Below are 22,067 nucleotides of genomic sequence, written 5' to 3' on the forward strand. Positions count from 1 at the left end.
GGAATTTTCTCCGATATTCGTCGGTCATTCCCTCTGGAGCACCAACACTAGCGTGGAAAACTTTCAGAGCAGTAAGCCAGAGCGTGGTCTTCACCTGCCACCTCTTAAAGTGCACACCGGTAAACTTATCCGGCCTCAGTGCATCAGCGAATCCAGCCATAGTTAACTCAGGAAATTGCCTATAATTAGGTTTTTGGATTGTAGGAATATTAGGCAAGTTCATGATTAATTCCAGTAAATAATTCATGACTAGAAGAGATACTAGCATGCAAAAATCTAGCAAACTAGAAGAACAGCAAGACATGCATAACAGCAGCAAACACGTAACAATAGCTGTAGAAACAGACATGAACAGAGGATGTTGGACGTACTGGTCGTTGGCTATTATGGGTGCGACAGTGTTGATGACGATGTTGGCGACGATCTGCTGCTGACGGCGATGAATACGACGATGAGTAGCACCGCCTGACTTGGACGGAAGACGACCCGTGATGACGAATTTGAGCAGTCGCGCACATCGCTTCCCAAAAACCTAATGCGTCCTCTCCCGGTGCAGGATCGCAAAGACGAACGGTTCCGGAGACCTGCTCTCCCACGCGCCGATGCACGCCGGCGTTTGGGATGGAGTAGACTACGATGGCGGCGCAAGTTGTGAGATGAGGCAAAACCCTAGGTGTTTTTCGGTGTATCTCTGGCCGCAGCCGGTAGCTGTATATATATTAGGACCAGAGGCGGTATTGTGTCGCGACCACAATCCCAAACCGACTCAGTTTCTAATTCGTATACTTACCGGACAAGAAATCAAAAAACTTGTCTGCCAAGACATAAAAATAAGACGGACCGGATTTCGGCGGACCATTCACGCGCATGTCGCATGTACGCCTCGCCTCGAGGCGAGGCGAGCGAGCGCGCACGTGTGGTTTTCCCTTTCTCTTCTCACACACCACTTAGAGTGGTAGAGAGAACCCACTATATAAAGAGGTCCAACTCTTCTTCAACTTTCAAGGTGGGACTAAACTTAGCACCACCACTTGCCATTTTACACATGGGCTTTGAGATTTCAGAAATTGCTATGGGCCTAGCCCATTAATTCTAACATGAGTATGTTGAGAAATGAGAAATTTCAGCGCTCCCTTGTAACTGCAACCCAACGGCCCCTGCAATGAAATTGTCCGGTGAATTGCGATGTGCAAAGGATGTAAACTATCTGAACATTGATTAAAGGATGTAGAGGTTGATCTGTCGTTCGGTGCTTCTGAAAAAGATGTCAAAGGAGTGCAAATGATGCGAAGACTGTAGAATGTGGACGCATGTGCACCTGTTCTTAAAAGCTGTGTTGTTGCTCTCGTGTACTTGCTTTGAAGTTTGGTGTGCACCGTGTTTCAGTTTCAGTGTCAGCAAAAACACAAGAACAGCAAAGCACACATCAACCTACGCACAGCTCACAAATCAAGTTGGTGCGAGCCGTCGAGCGAGCGAGGAACACAGCCCATGATGCGGCACCCGGGTAAGCCGTCGCAGGTGCAGCTGATTGACGCGGTCTGCGCGAACGACCCGAACCAGTCCAGCTTCCCGCACGGGTCCTTCAGGGTTACCTTCGCGCCATACCCGAACCCGAGACCACCGCTTCAGGGCGGCCGTTGCAAGAGGAGGCGACGGATCGGCCCTTGGTGCCGGCGGACAACACGGACGAGCCGCTGCGGGCTGACCTGAGCACCAGATCGCCCTCCAGCGTGGGCTCCGTGGCGGCCGTCCCCGATGGAGCCGCGACGGTTAGCTGACCCAAACTCCAGATCCTGGAAAGAGGGGGAGGAGACGGCGGCGCGGCTGCTCTGTATCCCCCGCCGACCGGCTTGCCGGACTCCTCTTCTCTGCCATCTCCCCCTCGACCTCCCGGGCGTCGTCGCCGGCGCTCCTCTGCTCGACGGGGAAAAGGGGATTGGGCTAGTGTGTTTTTTTCTGAGAGATAGCGAAGCAGTTTCGCTGTGTGCCCAAGCGGTTTAATTAACTCGGACGATTCGCTCCGACCGTGGCACACCTGGCGATCATGATTGCGGATCCGACGGCGCGCAGGCCTGTGTGCTCGGGAGAACTAATCAGCACAGCTGCACTTTTTAGAATTTAGGAAGATATATACTCCCTCCGTTCCTAAATACTTGTCTTTCTAGGCATTTCAACAAGTGACTACATACGAAGCAAAATGAGTGAATTTACATTCTAAAATATGTCTACATACATCTGTATGTAGTAGTCATTTGAAATGTCTAGAAAGACAAATATTAGGAACGGAGGGAGTAGATGGAGATACTCGCGTCGCGCGTGAGGAAATAAAAATCTCTTTAGCTGTGCGTACGATGTAGGTATGCGATGGAGACTCGTGGCAGAGCAAAGCGCGCCGCCGCCAGGGATCGGCTGAGCAACCTGCCGGACTGCCTCCTCCAGGCCATCCTCTCGCAGCTCCGGTCCCGCCAGGTGGTTGAGACGAGCGCTCTGTCGCGGCGGTGGCGCCACCTGTGGCACGCCGTCCCATGCATCCACATCGACAGCGACGACTTCCGCATCCGGATCGTTGAGGATTCGGAGGACGCTGCCTCGGAGCAAGATGATGATGATCGGAACTCAGAGGCCGATTGGTGCGTCCGAGATCAACGCTTGTTTGAGGCGGAGGAGGACGCGCTAGCCAAGCTGGCGGATTTCGCGGACAATCTCTTGTTCCACCGTAGTCTCTCCGGCGAGGCTTTGGACACCCTGCGGCTGCGCATCCACCGTCAAGACGACGGACGCCGGCACGGCAGCACCGAGAAGGATATGATCAGCAGGTGGACTCGCCGCGGCCTGAGGCTGTCACCGGCGGCCATCGACATCACCATCGACGGTGTCCCGATGAAGCAACCCTCCTATTTCTCCAACGCCGGCGCCTGCTTTGGGCGCCTCGCCAAGCTCCGCATCGACAACGTTCTCCTCAGCCAAACCATCAAGAATCTCTTCGGCACCAACAGCCTCCCCGCCCTGCAAGACCTGGAGATCAGGAACAGCGCCCTCGGGTACATCGTGTCCGACACGCTGTCGTTAGTAGTGGTATATATTTTCCATGTCTTCTTTTGATAGAGGATTTATTGAACCATGATCTAACTGGTCCCACGTATTAAACAGCACAACATACAGATTAAGTGGGATGGCTATTAAGTGCACACAATTGAAAGTTTATCCAAATTTGCTTTTTAAGGGCACATTTAGATTTTTTTTTTACGGGAGCATATAGTTTGTTATTTTGGCATGAACTTTTGCACGCATATAAAAGGCACGAACATGTATGGTGTCACAAAGACAATAATCTTTTGAATTTTAACATATCTTTGAAGGATATTTTATTAGGTATGCTAGCTAGGTGGAATTAAAAATAGGACAGTCTATATAGTAGCCTATATAGGCTTATGGTTCGGCCGATGATATTTTTGTTCTTTTTCCAATGAAAATGTCCAAATATGATACTCTCTTCATTTTTATTTACTCCACATATTAGTTTTGACTAAAGACAAATTTTATAAACTTTATCAAGAACAATATAAAAATTCACAATAACAAATTTATATGATGTTAGAATATATTCAATGGTGAATCTAATGGTATTGATTTGGTGCTGTATATGTACTGGTTTTTCTATAAATTTGATCAAGGTTTATAAATTTCGGTTTTAGACAAGCTAATATGAGAAATAAATAAAAACAGAGGAAGTAGTTGCTTTGTCTTAAATTGAATTAATTCACGGTTAATATGTTTGCTAACTAGTTTTATCGTTGTGTGCATGCAGTGGCAAGAGGATCCATATGCTCAGGAGAGTGATGAAGAACAAGATTTGGAGACCGCTACAATGGCAATGAACCTCAAGTTGGTGCAAATCGTTCATGGAAATAACAAGCTGAGGTCCAAGATAAAACGGAAGCTACCGCGGGCAACAATCTCCAAATGAAGATAAAGAAGGTGGACTTCGTTTGTGTTTTTCTTAATAATCAAGTGAACCTTCTTGGACACCATGACGTACGGATAGCGTACTTGAATATCAAACACACAAACGCACGCTTCCGGCTTGGTGTGTGGCTCCCTTCCCTTTAATGAACTCACGATAACAATGTCTTTTCTTTAGAAACATCTTATTATGACATAGATGCACACACACACATTTACAGTATCATACACATGCACTCGCACCTTTTTTCCACAGCGTTTGACAGTGAACTAACGAGAAGAGTATCTTATTTTTGATAGTGAACTAACGAGAAGAGTATCTTCTTTTTGACAGTGAACTAACGAGACAGTGTTAGTGTTTGGTTTGGCGCTATCTGTAATGTTGTATAGGTTGCATTACTAAAACCGTGAAGAACACATAGTGCTACCTTTTCTTTTTTATGGTTCGGTCTCGCCTGGTTTTATTTTTTGACCGGTGGCGAGGTTGTGGTGGCTCCTGCATAGTCACGGCGGAGGGTTCGTGGGAGGTGTGCGGGCTAGCAGAGGTGTGGTGCGTGGGGGTGTGGTGTTGGGCGGTGCTTCGTGTGAAAGCTTGCCGGGCTCTGTGGCCGACAGCATCGGCGTCCACGGACGTCGTTTTTCCTCCTTGGAGGCACTATCATGGAGTTCATCCCCTGTGCACCCTCGGAACCAGTTCTTTGGGTGAAAGCCTAAGGCCAGATCGGGTCAAGCGACAATGTCCGCATCATGACTTCCCTCTTTGGGGTGTTGTCCATGGAGACCCATCGATCACGTTTGTGCTCTTCGTGTGCTAGACGCTCATGGAATTACGGTTGGCAGGTGCCCAGGTAGGGTGATGGTGTGGTGTCCAAGTTTGGCTTCGAAGATGACGTCCGACGGTGCAGGGTCGGTTTCATCCTAGCATGCTCGATAGGTTTCTTCTTGGTCTCTCCATGTCGTCACGGAGTCAAAGGTGCCCCGGAGGTGCCTAGGTGGTGACAATGACAGGTGGCTGATCGTCTTCGAGGAAGTGTTGGTTGGCGCCAGCTCTGCACAATTCTTCTCTATTTTGATGGCTTTATTAGTCGGGGTTGTCTTTTTTAGGGCTTAGTCGGAGTTGTGTGGGCGCCTGCATTGGTGGCCGACTGTTTGGCATGGGCCGGCATCGGCTCTGGCATTTGGTGACGATGGCTTCGTTGGTGGAAGTCGATGGTAAAGTCAGACTAGCATGTTTATGGAGGAGTGATGACGATCACGCTTGGTGACAACCTCGACTTTGTGTTCCTTCACTGTGGCGATTTTGAATCTTTGTGTGGCTGGCCAGGTCGGCCGGTGTTGCCCCGCGTGGATTGTTGTGCCGGCTTTAGTCTGATTTCGCGTTAATCAACCGGCCATATTTTTTCAATGAATAGAGATGCTTAGGTACCAATTTTTTTAAGAAAAAAGACCCGGAAGAAATAATGCATGGAAATCAAAGCATTCACGGCCTATATGCCTCTCATTTTAGCCCTGCAAAAAAGGCTCAGGATAAACACACACTAGTTTGTAAGGCTCCATGCTCCCCGAACGGTCAAGAAAAAGGCGAATCAACCTGTGGTTGAGTTGGTTAGGTGGACAGTGGTATCCCCAACCCACCAGGGTTCAAATCCTAGTGCTCGCATTATTCCTGGATTTATTTCAGGATTTCCGGCGATACGCTTTCAGTGGGAGGAGACGTTTCCGTCGACGACGATGCGCCTACGGTGACTTCGTAAATCTCAAGATGATATGCCGGCTCAGTCTCTCAAAAGTGCTCATAGGGATAGGGCGTGCGTGTGTGCGTTCATAGGGGTGAGTGTATGCGCGTGTATATGAGCGCTTGTGTCTGTACTTATGCTCGAAAAAAAAGACGTGCATGGTGGGTGTGTGGAAACGCTGGCCACGAACGACTTCTTGTGGAAATGGCCGTCACCAGAGGCCAGAGCTTGCACAATCACAACCAGAGCCTTGGACTGGTGTGGACTTCTTGTGGAAATGGCCGCCTGGCCCATATTGAACGGGCGATCGGATTCGCCTCTACATTTCTACGCTCCTGGACTGGTGCGCACAGAGACAAACAAGTCGCAGTCGACACAGCCACAAGCTCGCGTATAAATAGGAGAGGAGGTACAGCAGCTCCTTCCAGGGACAGAGCTTGAGCGCAGCTACGTACGCATCCCAGCATATGGCTTTCACTTCCAGAGCCTTGGCCGCGTTCCTGTGCGTGCTCCTGGCCTCACTCATGTTCCTCACGCAGCACGCGTTCGCCGCCAGAGGTATCATCAACTCTCTTTTTCTCAGTGTCGTTCAGTGTCCTTCTCCTCGTGTCTCAAATAGCTGTATTTCAATCTGCCTGTGCATGAACGTTGCTACCGCAGGTACTTTGAGCAACGAGACGCCATACGGATACGAGGGCAGCTACCAGGCCCCGCCGGGCCTGCCCGAAGGTTATGGGAATTCTCCTCCATGATTGGCCGGAGACGATGATACTTGGAGCACCGAAATACAAATACGTACGGCGGAGCATGAATAAATTTGCACCAGTTGCTGATATATAGCAAAGCATAGTGATGCACCTTTTTATATTGTTATTGAGTTTCCCTTTATATATATACAAATAAACACCCTTGTGGCGGTTGTGCGCGTCGTCTGAGTTTGGCCGAGGCCGAGTCTCTTCGGGTCGCATCAAAGTTATCAAGTCTCTGCATCAAGTAAGTTACAGTCATTATATAGCTGGACACTACCTTGTACCTTGAATGAATACTGGAATGAGAAGAAAAGCCGCCACGACAAGTTCGCGCGGCGCAAATCTCTTCACTCATGTGTTTTGTATTCTCTCTTGCAAGAACAAGTACTAGCTCCCCGTAAAGAAAAAAAGAAGAAGAAAAGGAACAAGTACTGGTTTCAAGTGCCTGCGTGAATCTGATCTTGTTTGATTATTCTCTCACAAAATCAGTTTTGTTTTTTCTTAGTTCTGATGCTATGCATGGAGCTGGGATTTCTTTCGTAGAGTTTGCATTACCCATAAGGATTTGACCTTGAACGGATCATTATTGGAGAAACCAAATACCCCCTCCCCCCTAATGTCGATTTGCTAGCAATTTGTAATTTGGGTATCACAGCATTCCTGCTAATCTCATTTGTTGACATTTTCAAAAGAGTAAATTCCGGTTTTTACCCCCTATTTCGACATTTTTTATACTAGTTACACATTTTAGCTGGATTTCATCCGTTTTACCCCATAGCATAAGTTTTGCCACAATTCACCCTGTTTAATATCTTGTGCGGCAGGTCTAATTGTGTTGTCCCAATTTACCGTGTTTAATATTTTTGGAGTTGATGGCATTCTCCTATTATTTGCGACAGATCATGGAAATACAATGCGGAAAATATGTGTTACGACAACTATTTTTGCCTATTTGTTCCCTGGGTCATGATGTCAATTCATCTCCTGATTCACGGATCATGCTGTCAAATTATCTCTCTTTTGTGATACATGCGGATTTTTTTATTCTTTTTCTAATAGCGAGACGTTTGTAATCGAGTGTGTGCATACATACACACCATGTTATGCCATGCTTCTTCTACTGAGGGCTTCCAAATAATGCACGTTGCCGCACGACCCGGCGTGGACTGCAAGAGGAGCCACAGTCTCTCGAAGGTGGTGAGTTGCCCAAAGGTGCAGGCAGGTGCTCCACTTACGGTGATCAAGGAGAGCCATCGATGGACATGGTGGGCACCGTTGAACTCTCGACGACTTTTGCCGCTAGAGTCCAGTGACAAGTCATTTTCTATCGTTCTTGCCTGTCTAGTACGCATGCCCTTGGAGTTGGACCTGCACACAGCACTATATGGTGGGTAAAATTATCTTCATCGCGTGATACCCTGCTGCTGGTCCTCATGCTGCGTTGGATCTGCGTATAAGTACGCCACTGGCATTGCTTCCAAGCACAGCAAAAACAGAAGCGTCCTTCCTTCAACAATGGCTCTGCTCAAGAACTTGGCCGCGTTCCTGTGCCTGATCCTGGCCTCGCTCGCCTTCGTTGCGCAAGACGCACTCGCCGCCAGATGTATCATCATCATCCTCGTGTCTAAAATAGCTGTAATTTAATCCGACTGTTCTTGAACCTAGCTACAGCAGGTGCTTTGAGCAACGTGAAGGGATACATGGTTAGTGAAAAGTAACTTAGAGTAGTAACATGTATATGTTACTGGCAAATTTTAACATGGTCCCTCTTACCTCCTTTTTTTACATGTGAGGTAAGAAGGTAAGAGTCAATCAAGCCATTCATTGATGAGATCAACGGCTAAGATCTATTTTATACTCTTACCTCTCATGTGAAAAGAGGAGGTAAGAGGGACCATGTTAAAACTGCTCTATGTTACTAGTCTATGTTACTACTTTTATAGTGGGTAGTAACATAAGTTTAGTGTCATGCAAGCCTTCATTTATTAGGTTGTAGACACATTTTGCATTAGGGTGCGCTATGTTACAGTAACATATTATGTTACCATAAACACCTCTATCCTCATTAACTCTTTGCCACATAAGCACATTTGTCTTGGGTTGCGTTATGTTACTAACTAAGTTACTCCCACTATGGCTAGCCTTACGGTGGTGGTTACGGGAAGTATCCATGATAGGCCGGACACGATGATACTTGGACCACGGAAATATAAATACCTACGGCAGACCATGAATAAAGTTTCACCCATTACTGGTATATCATACCATAATAAGTTCGCAGTTATGTATTAATCTTAGTTCAACCTTAACAAAAAACCGCGATACTTATTTTAGATTAGAGGGAGTACGAAAAACATAGTGAATGTTTCCCTTTCCAAATAAACCCTCTTGTGGTGGCTTGTGTGCTTACGATCCATCTCGTCTTAGTTTGGCCGACGCCGAGTCATAGTGAATGTTTCCCTTTCAAAAGACCAAGGAGGTTTGGCAAAGAAAATTTTGGAAGTTGAAAATAAATATATGCTTAGTAAATGGCCATATCGGTTATCATCTAAGAAGATGGAGTGTGGATACAGTTATTACATAGCAAGTATCTACATTCCAAGATCTTGTCTCAAATGTCAGCTCAAGGGGCAGGCTATGTCCTCACTATTCTTGCTCATGGCGTGGGAACTATGGCCCCAGGGCAATGCTCATCTTCCATTGTATCTCTTCCATGCCTACTATGGTTTTCAGTAAAATCAAGCAAGAAGCTTTTCTTTGGGTTTTGGCCGGCGCGAAGCACATGGGGTCCTTCATGGTACGATAAGGCCTTGTACAATGTTAGGTGCTTAGGGAGGTGCTTAAAAAAATAAACCGGGTTTTCTGAAGCATCAGTGCCTATTTCTACAAGAGAGACGTCTAATTAAGCGTCTACCCTGTACAAATAAGCACCGGTGTTTAAGAAAAGATTGGTTTATTTCTCGAAGCACCTCTCCAAAGCACTTGCAATGTGCAAGGCCTAACAAGCCCGTTTGTATGGAATGTGTGTCTTTATTTTTCTGTAAAATTCCTTATGGCTGTACACTCTTTGTATTCTTCGGTAAACTACCAAGGATCAACTATACGTTTCGAAGTCACATGTCTCTTTTAAAATTGATTATTTTAATTATTTGTGCGAACAGCGAGACGTTTGTAATCGTGTGCGTGCATATATACACTATTTTTTAATTCTTCGGAATAATATGCATTGCCGCACGACCGGGCGTGGACTGCAAAAGAAGCTAAAGTCAGTCAAGTGTGGCGAGTTGCCCCCAGTTTGTTGGTGCAAAGACCTACCGAAACCAATCCAGTGGTCAAGGAGAACGATGGGTGTGCATGGTGGGGCGAGCCGTGGATTTCTCCATGACTTCTGCCGCTAGAGTCTGCAGAGTGCGGTGGCAGTTCACACCAGTACATTCCATCTCGTTTTGGCCTGTCTAGCTTCGGCTGACCCGTCAACACATGCCTTGGACGTGCACACAGCACACTGTGGAAAATATCCGGTGATTTGGTACCCAGCACCTAGTCCTCATGGTGCGTTGGATCTCCGTATAAGTACGCCACTGGCATTGCTTCCAAGCACAACGAGAACGCAAGCGTCCTTCCTTAAACAATGGCTTTCCTCAAGCACTTGGCCGTGTTGCTGTGCGTGGTCCTGGCCTCGCTCGCCTTCGCCGCGCAGGCCGTGCTCGCCGCCAGAGGCCTCGGCCCAGCCACGGGTATGTACAGTCAACTCTCAGTCCCAATATCTACTGGCTTTTCAGAAATTTTCGTGACTCGGTCCGACGAGATGTCCCGCGTGCGTGCGTGGGCGCGAACGCCATTGCAGGGTTTTTTAGCAGCACGTACACGGGTAATGCGCCTGTTAAACCCCATTGTGACGACGATGATGATTACTGTTCGAGTGGGATACCTGCACATTAGACTCCGAGAAGACAGGCCGCCCGGGAACCAAACTTGGTGGTTGAAGCACCGAGCAGCATGCTTGCTTGTCGCGCGCGCGCGATTATCAACAATAGCATGAGAAGAAAGGACGTGCCGTGTTTTTTGTTTTTTTTTAAATTCAGTCCCACTTTTATTTAAGCATCCCACACAGGGATTTCGTCCGAAATAGTCTGTAAAATAAAATCTGGGGGCACATGCAGCCACACCTTGTTTAACTTAGTGGAAACTGCTTCCCTAGCTAACAAGTGGGCATCTTTATTAGCATCCCGCCTAACCCACGCAATCTTCCAACTCTCCCTCGAGGCCAGCAGGCGCTTGACCTCCTCCACCACAGGCCCAGCGGTGAGAAGTCCTTTTGCGTGCCTTGGAGTTTACGTACGATTTCCTTGCAATCCATCTCGATATGTAGGTTGGCGATGTTCAGCTCCTCGGCCACCTGTGCAGCCCTTCTCCACGCCAGGAGTTCAGTCCTTGCGGGATCACTCCCCAGTGGAAGGACATGGCAAAAGCCTCCTAAGAAAGCACCATCATGGTTCCGAAATACCAGCCCGGCTCCACCGTTGTCCCCTTCTTTCGATGTGGCTCCATCGACGTTTACCTTCACCCACCCCTTCTCCTGGGGCCTCCATTTCTCCTTCACCGCCGGTGTGTTCTGCTTGCTCTTCCGGCCATGTATCGATTGCCACTCGCACATTAGATGGAAGACTCTTTTTGCTATCATCTCTGCCTCCTCGATCCGCTGCCCATCGCGTGCATTATTCCTCGCGAGCCAGAGCGCACATGCACCCTGAACCATGACCGCTCGCTCGTCATCCGTAGCCTCCGCAAACCACGACATCAACCATCTCGACAACGCACTCTGGGAGCAAGCTGACTCTGGCGGGATCGCCACCGGTACCCCCAATTCCGACTGCATTATCTTCCAGAACTTAGCAGAATGATAGCAACCCCAGAATCTATGGTAGTTTGTTTCTTCCCGCCCACACGCCATGCAAAAAACACCCTGCTTGATCTTCCTCCTTAATAGTTCCGTTCCCATCGCAAGCCCGTTCCGAATCAACCTCCACGTGTGGATTTTAACTTTGCCGTGTCCCAAAGGCTCAGCCAAGACTTACGATCGAACACCGAGGATGAAGACTTCGGCCGTACGGATCTTACCCTCTTCTGGCTCATGCGTAGATGGTATGCCGAGCGAACTATGAAGATACCATTCTTGGTGTAGTTCCAAGCTTGGTAGTCTTGTACCCCCGGTCCTCGAACTGGTATTTGAAGAATCTCTTGAGCCTCATCCGGGGCGAACATTTCCTGTACTTTTCGATTGTCCCATGAAAAGCCATCGTCTTCGAGTAGATCCCCAACACGTGTAATGCCTGCGATGTAGCTTTGGTCCAGTGGCTTGAGGCTACCGCTCCTTGGGAGCCAATTATCATGGTGGACCGATACTCGTGAGCCGTCGCCAATACGCCATATCAGGTCGTCAGCAAGGAGGTCACGACCATGCAAGATACTTCTGAAAGTGTATGATCCGCCGGCAGGGCACGTTGCATTAAGAATCGACCCATCGGGAAAATACCGTGCCTTTAGAACTCGTCCACACAACGAGTTTGGCACTTGCAGCAAGCGCCTAGCTGCTTTGGCAAGCATTGCTTGGTTGAACGCTTCCGGGTCCCGAAAGCCCAGCCCTCCTTCATGCTTTCGCGTGCACATTTTGTCCCACCCAATCCAGTGCACCTTCTTATGACCATCTGTTTCACCCCACCAGAAGTTTGAAGCAATAGATGACAGGTTCCCGCACATTTTCTTCGTGAGTTGAAAACGGCTCATGGTAAAAGTTCGTGTGGATTGCAGTCCGGATTTGACTAAGACCTCCCTTGCCATTTTTGATAAACCTTGACCCTTCCATCCTGAAACTTTGCCCTTAGTACTATCCTTGACGTACTTAAATGTACCATCCTTAGCTCTCCCCACTACCGTAGGGAGGCCTAAATATCGTTCACTCAGGGCCTCCTCCTTTATTCCAAGCACATGCTTGAGCTCGTTCTTGTCTTCATCCGGGGTGTCTTTACCAAAAAAGATCACTGAGTTATGAAGGTTTACTTTCTGGCCTAATGTGGCTTCATAGTCATGCAATATGGAGCATAGAGTCTCAAAATTTGCCCTTGACCCCTCCACAAAGACCACGCTATCGTCAGCAAACAGAAGGTGGGTGACTGTTGGGCCACCACCTCCAAATGACACCCCTTGATGTTCCCCTCTCTCCGAGCCTCCTTTAGTAATGCAGAGAAGCCCTCCACAAAAAACAAGAAAAGGTATGGAGAAAGCAGATCCCCCTGTCGAAGCCCTCTGGTGGGATCAAAACTCAGAGAGCCCACCGTTAAGTCTCACCGAGAATTTTGCAGACTTCACGCATCTCATGAACATCTCTGTCCAGTGACCAGAGAAGCCAAACTTCAACAACATCTGTTCAAGAAAATCCCACTCAAATCTGTCATATGCCTTCATCATATCCAGCTTGACCGCACAGATAGGTTTCCTCCTCTTTCTCTTCCTAGTAGCATGGACACACTCATAGGCAACCAGTACATTATCTGTTATAAGTCTGCCTGGCACAAACGCACTCTGCTCCTCAAAGATCATGAAAGGAAGAACAACCTTCAAGCGATTGGCCAGTGCCTTCGCCGCAATCTTATACAGTACGTTACATAAACTGATAGGGCGGAACTGCGCCAAAAATGCAGGTGACTTAACTTTCGGGATCATTACAATTATCGTGTCATTGAAGCCATCGGGGGGCGCAGTTCCGACGAGGAACTCATGAACCGCAGCACACACATCGTCCTTAACCAGCGCCCAGTGGCCTTGGTAGAACATGGGCGGGAGGCCGTCCGGGCCCGACGTCTTCGTAGGCCCCATCTAGAAGAGAGCGAGCTCTATCTCCGCATCAGTGAACGGAGAATCAAGTTTTGCATTCATCGCCTCTGTCACAGATTCATCGATGTGTTGCAGCACGTTTTCGCCACCCCTCGAGCCCTCAGAAGCAAATAAGTGCGCATAGAACTGGGCAGCCATCCTCCTCATCCCTTCATCATCCGAACACTTCGACCTGTTCTCACACCGAAGTGCCTTGACTGTGTTCTTACGTTTACGGTGTGAAGCACGGTTTTGAAAATACTTAGTGTTTTGATCGCCCTCCTGCAACCAGTTTACGCGCGAACGTTGTTTGTAAAACACCTCCTCTCTCTCATACAGCTCATGTAGTTGGTCTTCGATCTCCTTGATCTCCTGTCTGTAGCCCGTCCTCGCAACCCTCTCTTTTGCATCGATCAGTTGCTCATTGAGATGCCCAATTTGCTTCCTGATAGAGCCAAAAACCCTTCGGCTCCACTCCTGCATGGATCTCGTGGTGGCCCACAGGCTGTTGCATGTCGTCGCTAGCCGGCCTCCTCCCTGATTGGCTGCATGTGCCTCCTCCCATGCAGCGGCCGCAATTGTCTCATACTGCTCATGACGCACCCACGTTGCCTCGTACATGAAAGGTCGCTGCCCACGCTCGCCTTTGTCCCCGGTCTTTTTCAATGCTTTTATAACTAGCGCCTGATGATCTGATTCCTCCGTCATGACATGCATCACTTCAGTGGCCGGGAAGAGCCGAGCAAAATCCCCGTTGCACGTCACCCGGTCCAGCCGTACCTGTATATTCTCCGCACCCTCTCTCTTGTTGTGCCATGTAAACGGGTACCCAGAGAAGCCAAGATCTGCCAAACCGCAGTCGGTTAGGAAGTCCTCAAAGTGTTCCATCTGCCCTCTGTTTCTCGGGTTACCACCTAGTTGCTCATCCTGGCTTCGAGCCGCATTGAAATCGCCCACGCACAACCACGGCAAGTTATCTTGGGTACGAATATAGCGCAGTGCATCCCACGTCCGCGATCTTTTATCCACACATGGCTCTCCATAGATTCCAGTGAATCTAAAGGAGGCTCCATCGCATGCGATCGTAGCATCTATGTAATATTGGCACCACGGCTTAACTGTGACCTCAATATGATCTCTCCACCATAGCGCCAAACATCCACTCTCTCCTTTACAGTCACCGCCACCCCTTTTGTGAATCCCAAACTCCACTTGAGTCTCTCCATCGCTCCCGATCTTTTTTTAGTTTCTGATAAAAATACCACCTCTGGGTTGTATGACCTAATCAGGTCTCGTAGCTTGCCGACTGTCGAGTCCAACCCCAAGCCTCAGCAGTTCCAGGCAAAGATAATCATTGCTCGCAGCGGCCCCGCCCCGTAGCATGATCCGCCATTACCTTGTGAGTCTCTTCAATACGATCAAACACCGAGGATGTCTTCTGTCTAGTGTCACGAATAAAGGACTCATCCCCCTCATGCCTGGCTCCATCCGCTTTTGGCACCCACATCTGATGCGGCCTCCTTTTCCTTGAGCTAGGTGTGCCTTGGGGGCTGTCTCCCCTCCTCCTTCCTTCATCGAACTCTTGCTGAGGCTTTCGGACATAGTACCCCCTCTTCCTCTCTTGCGGGTTGGATGAATGGTACCCCTGCCTGTTCTCGCCTCCTCTGCTTGAAGACCCCCTCTCCCAATGGCTCCTTTCTTCATATTGCTTCCGCTCATACTCCTTTTGCCACTGTTGCGCCTTGAGCTGTTCCCTGAGATCCCTCTCCTTCCTCTCAATTTCATGTCTCAGATCTCTCTCTTTTGGCCAGTCGCCCCTGAGTTTCTCCTTGCTTGGGGAAATAACTATCCCTTTCTCTCGCCAGTTATGCCCACCAGTGTGGGAATCCCCCGGACGATCGAATTCGGCATTTAGATTGCGCTTCACTGGTACATCTCAAGCACGAGCATGGCTGTCCTGCTCCCTGTTGTTTCCATCAGATTGTGAACTCATAAAGCTACTGGTGCTGGCATTGTTGTTTTTCCCTCCTTTCACCTCGTTCTTGGAGCCAGTGCTCCTCCCCGGTGATGCTCTTAGCCAGCCTCCCCATTGCGCTGCTTTGTCAACAGGAGGGACACATCGTCTGTTTTCATGCACCAAACGTCCACACTCAAAGCAGAAGTGGGGGATCTTTTCGTAGTGAAAATCGTACCAAGTACCCACTTTGTCCTCCTGAGAGTTTTTGAGGAAAACCCCCCGCACTAAAGGCTCAAAAAGCATGATCCTTGCTCTGACACGCAGTTGGTTCCCTCTAGCCATTCCGTCCTTGTCAACATCCACTTTAACAATTTCACCGATCCAATCGCCCAATGCCTTTCCGAAAGCATCCGTCCTCTTGCCTGGTGGGAGATCAGCGATTTTTACCCACACATCAATCCTATCAAAGACAATCTCCGACTGCCGGACATTGCTCTCATACTCCTTCAAGGCTAGGACATTAAAATCATATTGCCATGGTCCATTATTCATTGCATATCTCCAATCCCCTTCGCTCCCAAAGTGCACAACGAAGACGTTGTCGCCCATGTCCCGGAACCGATCCTCATGGTGAAGACCCCAAGCCCTCTGCATCGTTTTCTCCAGCACCGTCATGTTTAGCGATCGCGGGGAGAACGCCTTTCCCACCGCCGACCACTTCATGTTCTTGGGCAAGATTTGATCTGGTTCCTCGAAGACAAAACCCTCCGCCTCCTTATCCAGCAGCACCATCCCTCCCATCCTAGGAGAGAGGCTTGCGGTAGGATCCAACGTCTTGCATGTGATTGGGGATCTAGAAGAACCCCCACTCGTTGCTTTTCCTGGGGTCGCTGTCGCCGCCGGGTTTGCCTTTGTCGCCGGGATCTCCGCAGATTGCACCTTCGCCTTCTCTGCCATGGTTCCACACCGTGGAGGAGGGAGGCTACACCAGTCCGTGTCGATGGAGACGTAGTCACCGCCCCAGACACCACCGTATTCTCACCACCCCCGTAGCCAAAACCCTAACCCTAGCGTCGTCAGGAGATCGCCTCGCAATCGCCCTTCAGCCGCCGCTTAGCGTTTCATGCCGTGCCGTGTTTACACGGCATAAATCTCTTTGTTCGTATGTTACGTGTTGTCCCTTGTAAGAATTAATATGTGCTTAAAGTGTTCGCGTGAGTTTTGATCTGGTTTGCTTGATGTCTCTCCCGTGCACACTAATTTACTTTTCCAAGAAAATACTACATCTCATTGAGGAAGTGAATATTCCTAACACAATGCTCGAAAAAGGATTTATTCTCGTGTCAATTGAAACTTCTTCCGCAAACATTTGCGGTGAATAGGTCATTCTAGGACTAACTTTTAACAACAAGGTTATTAAGTACATTATTTTTATGTATCTCAAATTGTACCAGCAAATATCATATGTACCGCAAACCCTAAACCAGTACTAGCAACCAGTACTGGGCGCTGGTTGCTATATATGGGGCGGCGTAGCCTGAGTTCAAACCCGATTTTCATGCAGAATTAGTGCGTATCTGTGGAAATCATGGGTTACCCTCTTGTTAGTAGGGAATTTCAACATCGTTCGTAGCAAGGTAGAAAAAATATAATGATAATTTTGATGGTTGATGGTCCTCCATATTCAATGCTATCGAAAGTCTCTACTTGAGGGAGATAGCTCTCAAGGCTCGACAATATACATGGGCTAATAACCTTGAGAATCCAACTTATGAGAGGTTAGACCGAATTCTAAGTAGTGTGGAATGGGAACAAAAATTTCCACTTATGACGGTGCGAGCGTTGCAAATAGGATTGTCGGATCATACACCGCTTCTTGTTGACTCCGGTGAGGAGGATCATGTGGGCAAGAAGACTGCCTTCTCTTGCAAACTATCGTGGTTTGGATGAGAGGATTTTCTAGTCATGGTGGCCAAGTAATGGGGTAAGGAATCTAGAGTAGAGACTAATGTAGAACATGAAAGTTTAAGATTAGGCATCTTAGACAATTTTATGGGGTTGGACTAAGAATGCAAGTGCGATTTATAGTGGAAAAAGAAATACTTCTGCACCTCATTGATGAGCTGGATATTGAAGCTGAGGCGAATCCTCTCGATATGGCTGACAGCTCGCCAAGCGAGAGGCTAAAGAGAGTCTCGCTGAGCTTCTTAGGGATGAAGTGATTAAATAGGCACAAAGGGCAAAGGTTTGAGGGGTCACAAAAGGTGAGAGTAACCCTCAGTTTTTTGACCTTATTGTGAATGGAAAGCATAGGAGAAAGAGGATTGTCCAAATTGAACAAAGGGAAGGTGCAACTGTATGTCACAGAACCTTAAATGACACATATCCAATATGATAAGAAACTTTTTGGTGCCCTAGTGGATAATTTTGTTTCTTACGATGGGAACCTCGTGGGAGACATTCTGCAGATATGTTTGAAAGAGAATGAGGTGCTCGGTACCCCTTTTACCAGAAAGGAGGTACATGAGGCCATTCTGCAGATAAAGAATAATAGGGCACCTAGGCCGGGTGGATTGCCTGCGGAATTCCACCAGCGATGCTAGGGTAGTATTAAGGATGACTTGATGCCTATGTTTCATGACTTATTTAAAGGTGAGCTACAATTGTTCAAGCTTCAGTTTGGGACAATTTCTCAAACACCTAAGAAAGAAGAGGTTGTTAGAATTGAGCAATTCAGACCCATTTGCCTTCTTGATATTAGCTTCAAGATTTTTCAGAAAGTAGATACGAATCATTTTGCATGAAACTTTATATGAAACTCACTCGAAGAAACTCGATGGAGTTATATCCAAAGTGGATTTTAAGAAAGCTTATGATAAGGTAAAGTGTATGAATGGTTTCGACCCTGCTTGGAGGAAGCAGGTTATGACCTTTGTACAAGGAGGTAGCACTGTGTTAAGGTCAATGATGACATGGGTCACTTCTTCCAGAATTAGAATGATTGCATCAGAGGAATCCGTTGTCCCCTATTCTATTTAATATTGTTGCGGATATGTTGGCAATACTCATTAATACAGCCGAAGAGAATGGCCAGGTTGGAAGGTTAATCCCACATCTCATGGATGAGGGAGTTTTGATCCTACATTATGCTGATGATACCATTAATTTTATGGAACACCTCATGGAAATGGTGATAAATATTAAGGTGGGCTTGTGTCTATTTCAGCAATTATCAGGTCCCAAAATCAATTTCCACAAAAGGGAGCTATTCTATTTTGGACCCGCCAAAGAGGAAGAGAATAACTCTAGACAGTTGTTTGATCGTTAGATTGGGTCGTTCTCGTTCAGTTATCTAGGGATAACATCTTATCACCGTGAATTAACGAACAAAGAGTGAAAATGTATCGAGGATAGGTTCAAAAAGAAGCAGAGCTATTGGAAAGCCAAACTTATGTCCTACGGAGGAAGGCTGGTCCTCGTGAACTTGGTGCTTAAGAGTCTACCTATGTTTATGCTTTTTACGAAGTATCCGTATGAGTCCGGAAAAGATTGGGTTTATGTAGATTGTAGTTTGTTTGGTAGGAAAATGAGTATAAGACAAAGTATATATTAGCACAGTGGGATACGTTATGTGAACCAAAGAAATCAAGAAGGTTTCGGCATAGAAAATTTGGAGCTTAAAAATAAATGTTTGCTCAGTAAATGGCTATATTGTTTATCATTCGAGGAGGATGAAGTGTGGATACAATTATTGTGTAACAAGTTTCCAAGACCTTGTCTCGAGCGTCGGCTCAAGGCGTAGGGCTATGTCCTCACTATTCTTGCTAACAGTATAGGAAATTTAGACCGAGCGCAATGCTCATGTCCAACGTGATATCTCTTCCATGCCTATTATGGTTTTCGCAAAAATCAAGCACTAGGCTTCCTTTTGAGTTTTTCCCGGCGTGAAACACTTGGGATCCTTCGTGCCGCGAGAGTAGTCTCGTTTGTATGGAATGTGTGACTTTATTTTTCTATAAAACTCCTTATGGCTAGTACTCTGTTTATTTTTTCGGTAAACTACCAAGGATCAAATTATACACTTTTTATTATTCTTGTGAATAATACGCATTGCCGCACGAACCGACGTGGACTGCAAAAGAAGCTAAAGTCAGTCAAATGTTGCGAGTTGCCAGGTGGTTCTCGACGCAAAAATGCTAAACCTTTCAGTAAACGTACCAACCTTCCTGTCTAACCTATCAAACCTCCCCTCGCCCCCTCCTTTCAGGGTGGGTCCGCGCCCCCAATAATTTCCAATTAATGACTGCCACATCATCCCGTAACATCCCTCTCTACGTAAGATTATATGGGTGTAGCGAAGCTCATCATGGTGCAAGCAGCTACACGACCGACCGAAACCAACCCGGTGGTCAAGGAGAACGATGGGTGTGCATGGTGGGCCAAACCGTGGAATTCTCCATGACTTCTGTCGCTAGAGTCTGCAGAATCAGGTGGCAGGTCACACCAGTACAGTGCATTTCATATCGTTTTGGTCTGTCTAGCTTTGTGTGACCCGTCAACGCATGCCCTTGGACGTGCACACAGCACACTGAGGAAAATATCCGGTGTTTGGAACCCTGCTTCTGGTCCTCATGGTGCGCTGGATCTTCTTATAAGTACGCCATTGGCATTGCTTCCAAGCACAGCGAAAACACAAGCACGTCCTTCCTTCAAAAATGGCCCTCGTCAAGAACGTGGTCTCGTTCCTGTGCGTGATCGTGGCGTCGCTCGCGTTCGCCGTGCAGGCCGTGCTCGCCGCCAGAGGCCTCGCCCCAGCCACCGGTACGTACAGTCAGCTCTCACCCTGTGCGTTCGGTTTATTCAGTTTACATGGTTCGATTTATACGGTTTTTCTGTTTGTACGGTATTAATGTTTCAGTAAATATGGTATGAAATTAAAATACGGTTCGGTTTCGGTATATACCAAATTATTTCGGTATAGTTTCGGTATATACCATAAAAACCAAAGTTGACGCGAATTTGGAAATGATGTAATAATAATTAGCAAATTTATGACTCAAAACACATACTATTCTACACAAATAGTATATGACTATATATATAAGTATATATGCATGCATTGATTCATCTGTTGATGATTAAGGACGTGCTTAGCATTTTAAAAATAGAAAAATGACTATGTTACAAGAAAAAATTACGTGCTTAGTAGTGCATTTGACTCATGTACAAGAAAAATGACAACTTGTATGGTTGTTCATCTCAAGAAATATAAATTTATTTTTTACTTCGGTTTATTCGGTTAACCGTTAGGTTTTCCGGTATATACCATAAAAACTAAGTTCAAATCGGTATGAAAAGTTCATACCATACCGAAACCAGAAACCATAAAAACCATAAAATTGGTTCGGTTCGGTTTATTTTCGGTATGGTTTTTCGGTTCGGTTTTTAAATGCACAGAGTGAGTCAGCTCTCAGTCCCAATACTTTCTTGGTTTTTTCAGCGTAGGAAATTTTTGTAACCCGGTCTGACGAGATGCCCTGTGTGCGTGCGTGGGCTCGAACGCCATTGCAGGTGCTTTAAGCAGCATGAATTACACGGTTGATCCGCCTAATCCCCCTTGTGTAATTGGTGTTACTTACTGTTCGAGCGGCCCACCCGCACATTAGTATCCGTGAAGATATAGGCGGCCTGGGAACCACACTTGGAGGCAGGTTGGAGCTTGGAGATCGATACAAGTACTGTCCAAGCATGAATAAATTAGCTACTGAACACTAGTCTTTGTTGTTGATACAAGCATAGCGATGTGAGACTATCTATCGTTGTGTTTCCCTTTTTGAATAAACGCCAGACAGCGCCACGTGATTATCTATAATACCAGGAGAAGAAAAGCCATGCCGTGTTTACGCGGTACATTTCTCTTTCTCTGTGTGTTGGTGTTGTATCTCGCAACAAGTAATATGTGTTTTAAGTGTCTCCATACGTGAGTCTGATGTTCTTTGGTTGATGTCTCTCTCCTTGCACACTATTTAGGCTTCCAATTTTAAAACACTACAACTCATGCTTCCAGCAACCAAGATTTTTATCACAGAGTTTGTATTACCGAAAAAGATTTATTCTTGATCGTGCGCTTTGAGACTTTTGTGGCAAACATTGTAACTGGACTAACTTCCAAACGTTCTGGTCTTAGCATTAGATCCGAACTATTCCCTCGATCCGCTTTTCCCGTTCGATCCTCAATCCACTTTTCCAGTTCAATCGATCCGCTTCTCCCAATTGATTTTTACAGGATAGCAAAAAGAAAATGCGAGTTCAGGAAAGGGGGATTGATTTTTACAGGATAACAAAAAAAAACCACAAGTTCAGATAAAGGAGCCTACATGGCACTCGAACCTTGGTCAGGTAGAAAAGCGAGTTGCTACTTAGACCAATTACCAGTACACGATGCCCACATTGTCATTAAATGTTTGGAAAAACAAACCTTTTAAACTGTTTTTTTACTACTGTCCTAGTACATAGAAAGGTATCTTCCTGGGTTTTTTTTCGGTGCATGGATGAAGATCTAATGTAAGTACGAATCTTTAGGGTTCTTTAGGAATATGGCTTTATGGAGTGTGCCCACGTGTTTGTGTGTCGTACTTTTTTACTTCGAATATGAACGTGTTTTGCACGTAAGTTCTTTTTTCGGGAAGTTTTATATGTAAGACAACAGGTCCGTAGTGTGTAAAATACCGTGTTATTTACAGAAAAGTTACTGACTGTATGTTTCAACAACTTTTTTCTCCTGGA

The 22,067-nt window shown here is 46.9% G+C and overlaps 3 protein-coding genes and 3 long non-coding RNA genes across 6 annotated transcripts; 4 read left to right on the plus strand and 2 right to left on the minus strand.

Moving 5' to 3' along the window:
• The first annotated feature begins 2,367 nt into the window (after positions 1–2,367).
• On the plus strand, positions 2,368–3,970 carry LOC147982125 (MEIOTIC F-BOX protein MOF-like). Its single transcript, XM_087516205.1, has 2 exons — positions 2,368–3,078; positions 3,812–3,970. Exons 1-2 carry the CDS (start codon positions 2,368–2,370, stop codon positions 3,968–3,970), a joined length of 870 nt encoding a protein of 289 aa, XP_087372331.1.
• Positions 3,971–6,077: 2,107 nt separating this feature from the next.
• Positions 6,078–6,805, plus strand: LOC147982126 (uncharacterized). The gene is made up of 2 exons (XR_015599986.1): positions 6,078–6,260; positions 6,363–6,805. It is a non-coding gene; the product is annotated as an uncharacterized LOC147982126 (long non-coding RNA).
• Positions 6,806–9,941: 3,136 nt separating this feature from the next.
• On the plus strand, positions 9,942–10,633 carry LOC147982127 (uncharacterized). The gene is made up of 2 exons (XR_015599987.1): positions 9,942–10,188; positions 10,299–10,633. It is a non-coding gene; the product is annotated as an uncharacterized LOC147982127 (long non-coding RNA).
• A 19-nt stretch (positions 10,634–10,652) lies between these two features.
• Positions 10,653–12,211, minus strand: LOC147982128 (uncharacterized). The gene is made up of 2 exons (XM_087516206.1): positions 11,573–12,211; positions 10,653–11,324 (listed from the first exon to the last, which is right to left on the minus strand). The coding sequence occupies exons 1-2, from the start codon at positions 12,209–12,211 to the stop codon at positions 10,653–10,655; spliced, it is 1,311 nt and encodes a 436-aa protein (XP_087372332.1).
• Positions 12,212–13,327: 1,116 nt separating this feature from the next.
• Positions 13,328–14,212, minus strand: LOC147982129 (uncharacterized). The gene has a single exon (XM_087516207.1). The coding sequence runs from the start codon at positions 14,210–14,212 to the stop codon at positions 13,328–13,330; it is 885 nt and encodes a 294-aa protein (XP_087372333.1).
• Positions 14,213–19,678: 5,466 nt separating this feature from the next.
• Positions 19,679–21,258, plus strand: LOC147982130 (uncharacterized). Its single transcript, XR_015599988.1, has 2 exons — positions 19,679–20,102; positions 20,853–21,258. It is a non-coding gene; the product is annotated as an uncharacterized LOC147982130 (long non-coding RNA).
• The last annotated feature ends 809 nt before the right edge of the window (positions 21,259–22,067 follow it).

This window comes from Triticum urartu, chromosome 3A (genome assembly GCF_056163025.1).
Source record: "Triticum urartu cultivar PI428250 chromosome 3A, HENAU_Tu73, whole genome shotgun sequence".
In the NCBI taxonomy this organism is placed as follows: Eukaryota; Viridiplantae; Streptophyta; class Magnoliopsida; order Poales; family Poaceae; genus Triticum; species Triticum urartu.

Coding starts and splice junctions, on each gene's coding strand:
- LOC147982125 (XM_087516205.1), top strand. CDS start 2,368: ATGGAGACTCGTGGCAGAGCAAAGCGCGCCGCCGCCAGGGATCGGCTG. Junction 3,079..3,811: donor ACACGCTGTCGTTAGTAGTG/GTATATATTTTC, acceptor GTGTGCATGCAG/TGGCAAGAGGATCCATATGC.
- LOC147982128 (XM_087516206.1), bottom strand. CDS start 12,211: ATGTGCGGGAACCTGTCATCTATTGCTTCAAACTTCTGGTGGGGTGAA. Junction 11,325..11,572: donor TACGCATGAGCCAGAAGAGG/GTAAGATCCGTA, acceptor AAGATAATGCAG/TCGGAATTGGGGGTACCGGT.
- LOC147982129 (XM_087516207.1), bottom strand. CDS start 14,212: ATGGAACACTTTGAGGACTTCCTAACCGACTGCGGTTTGGCAGATCTT.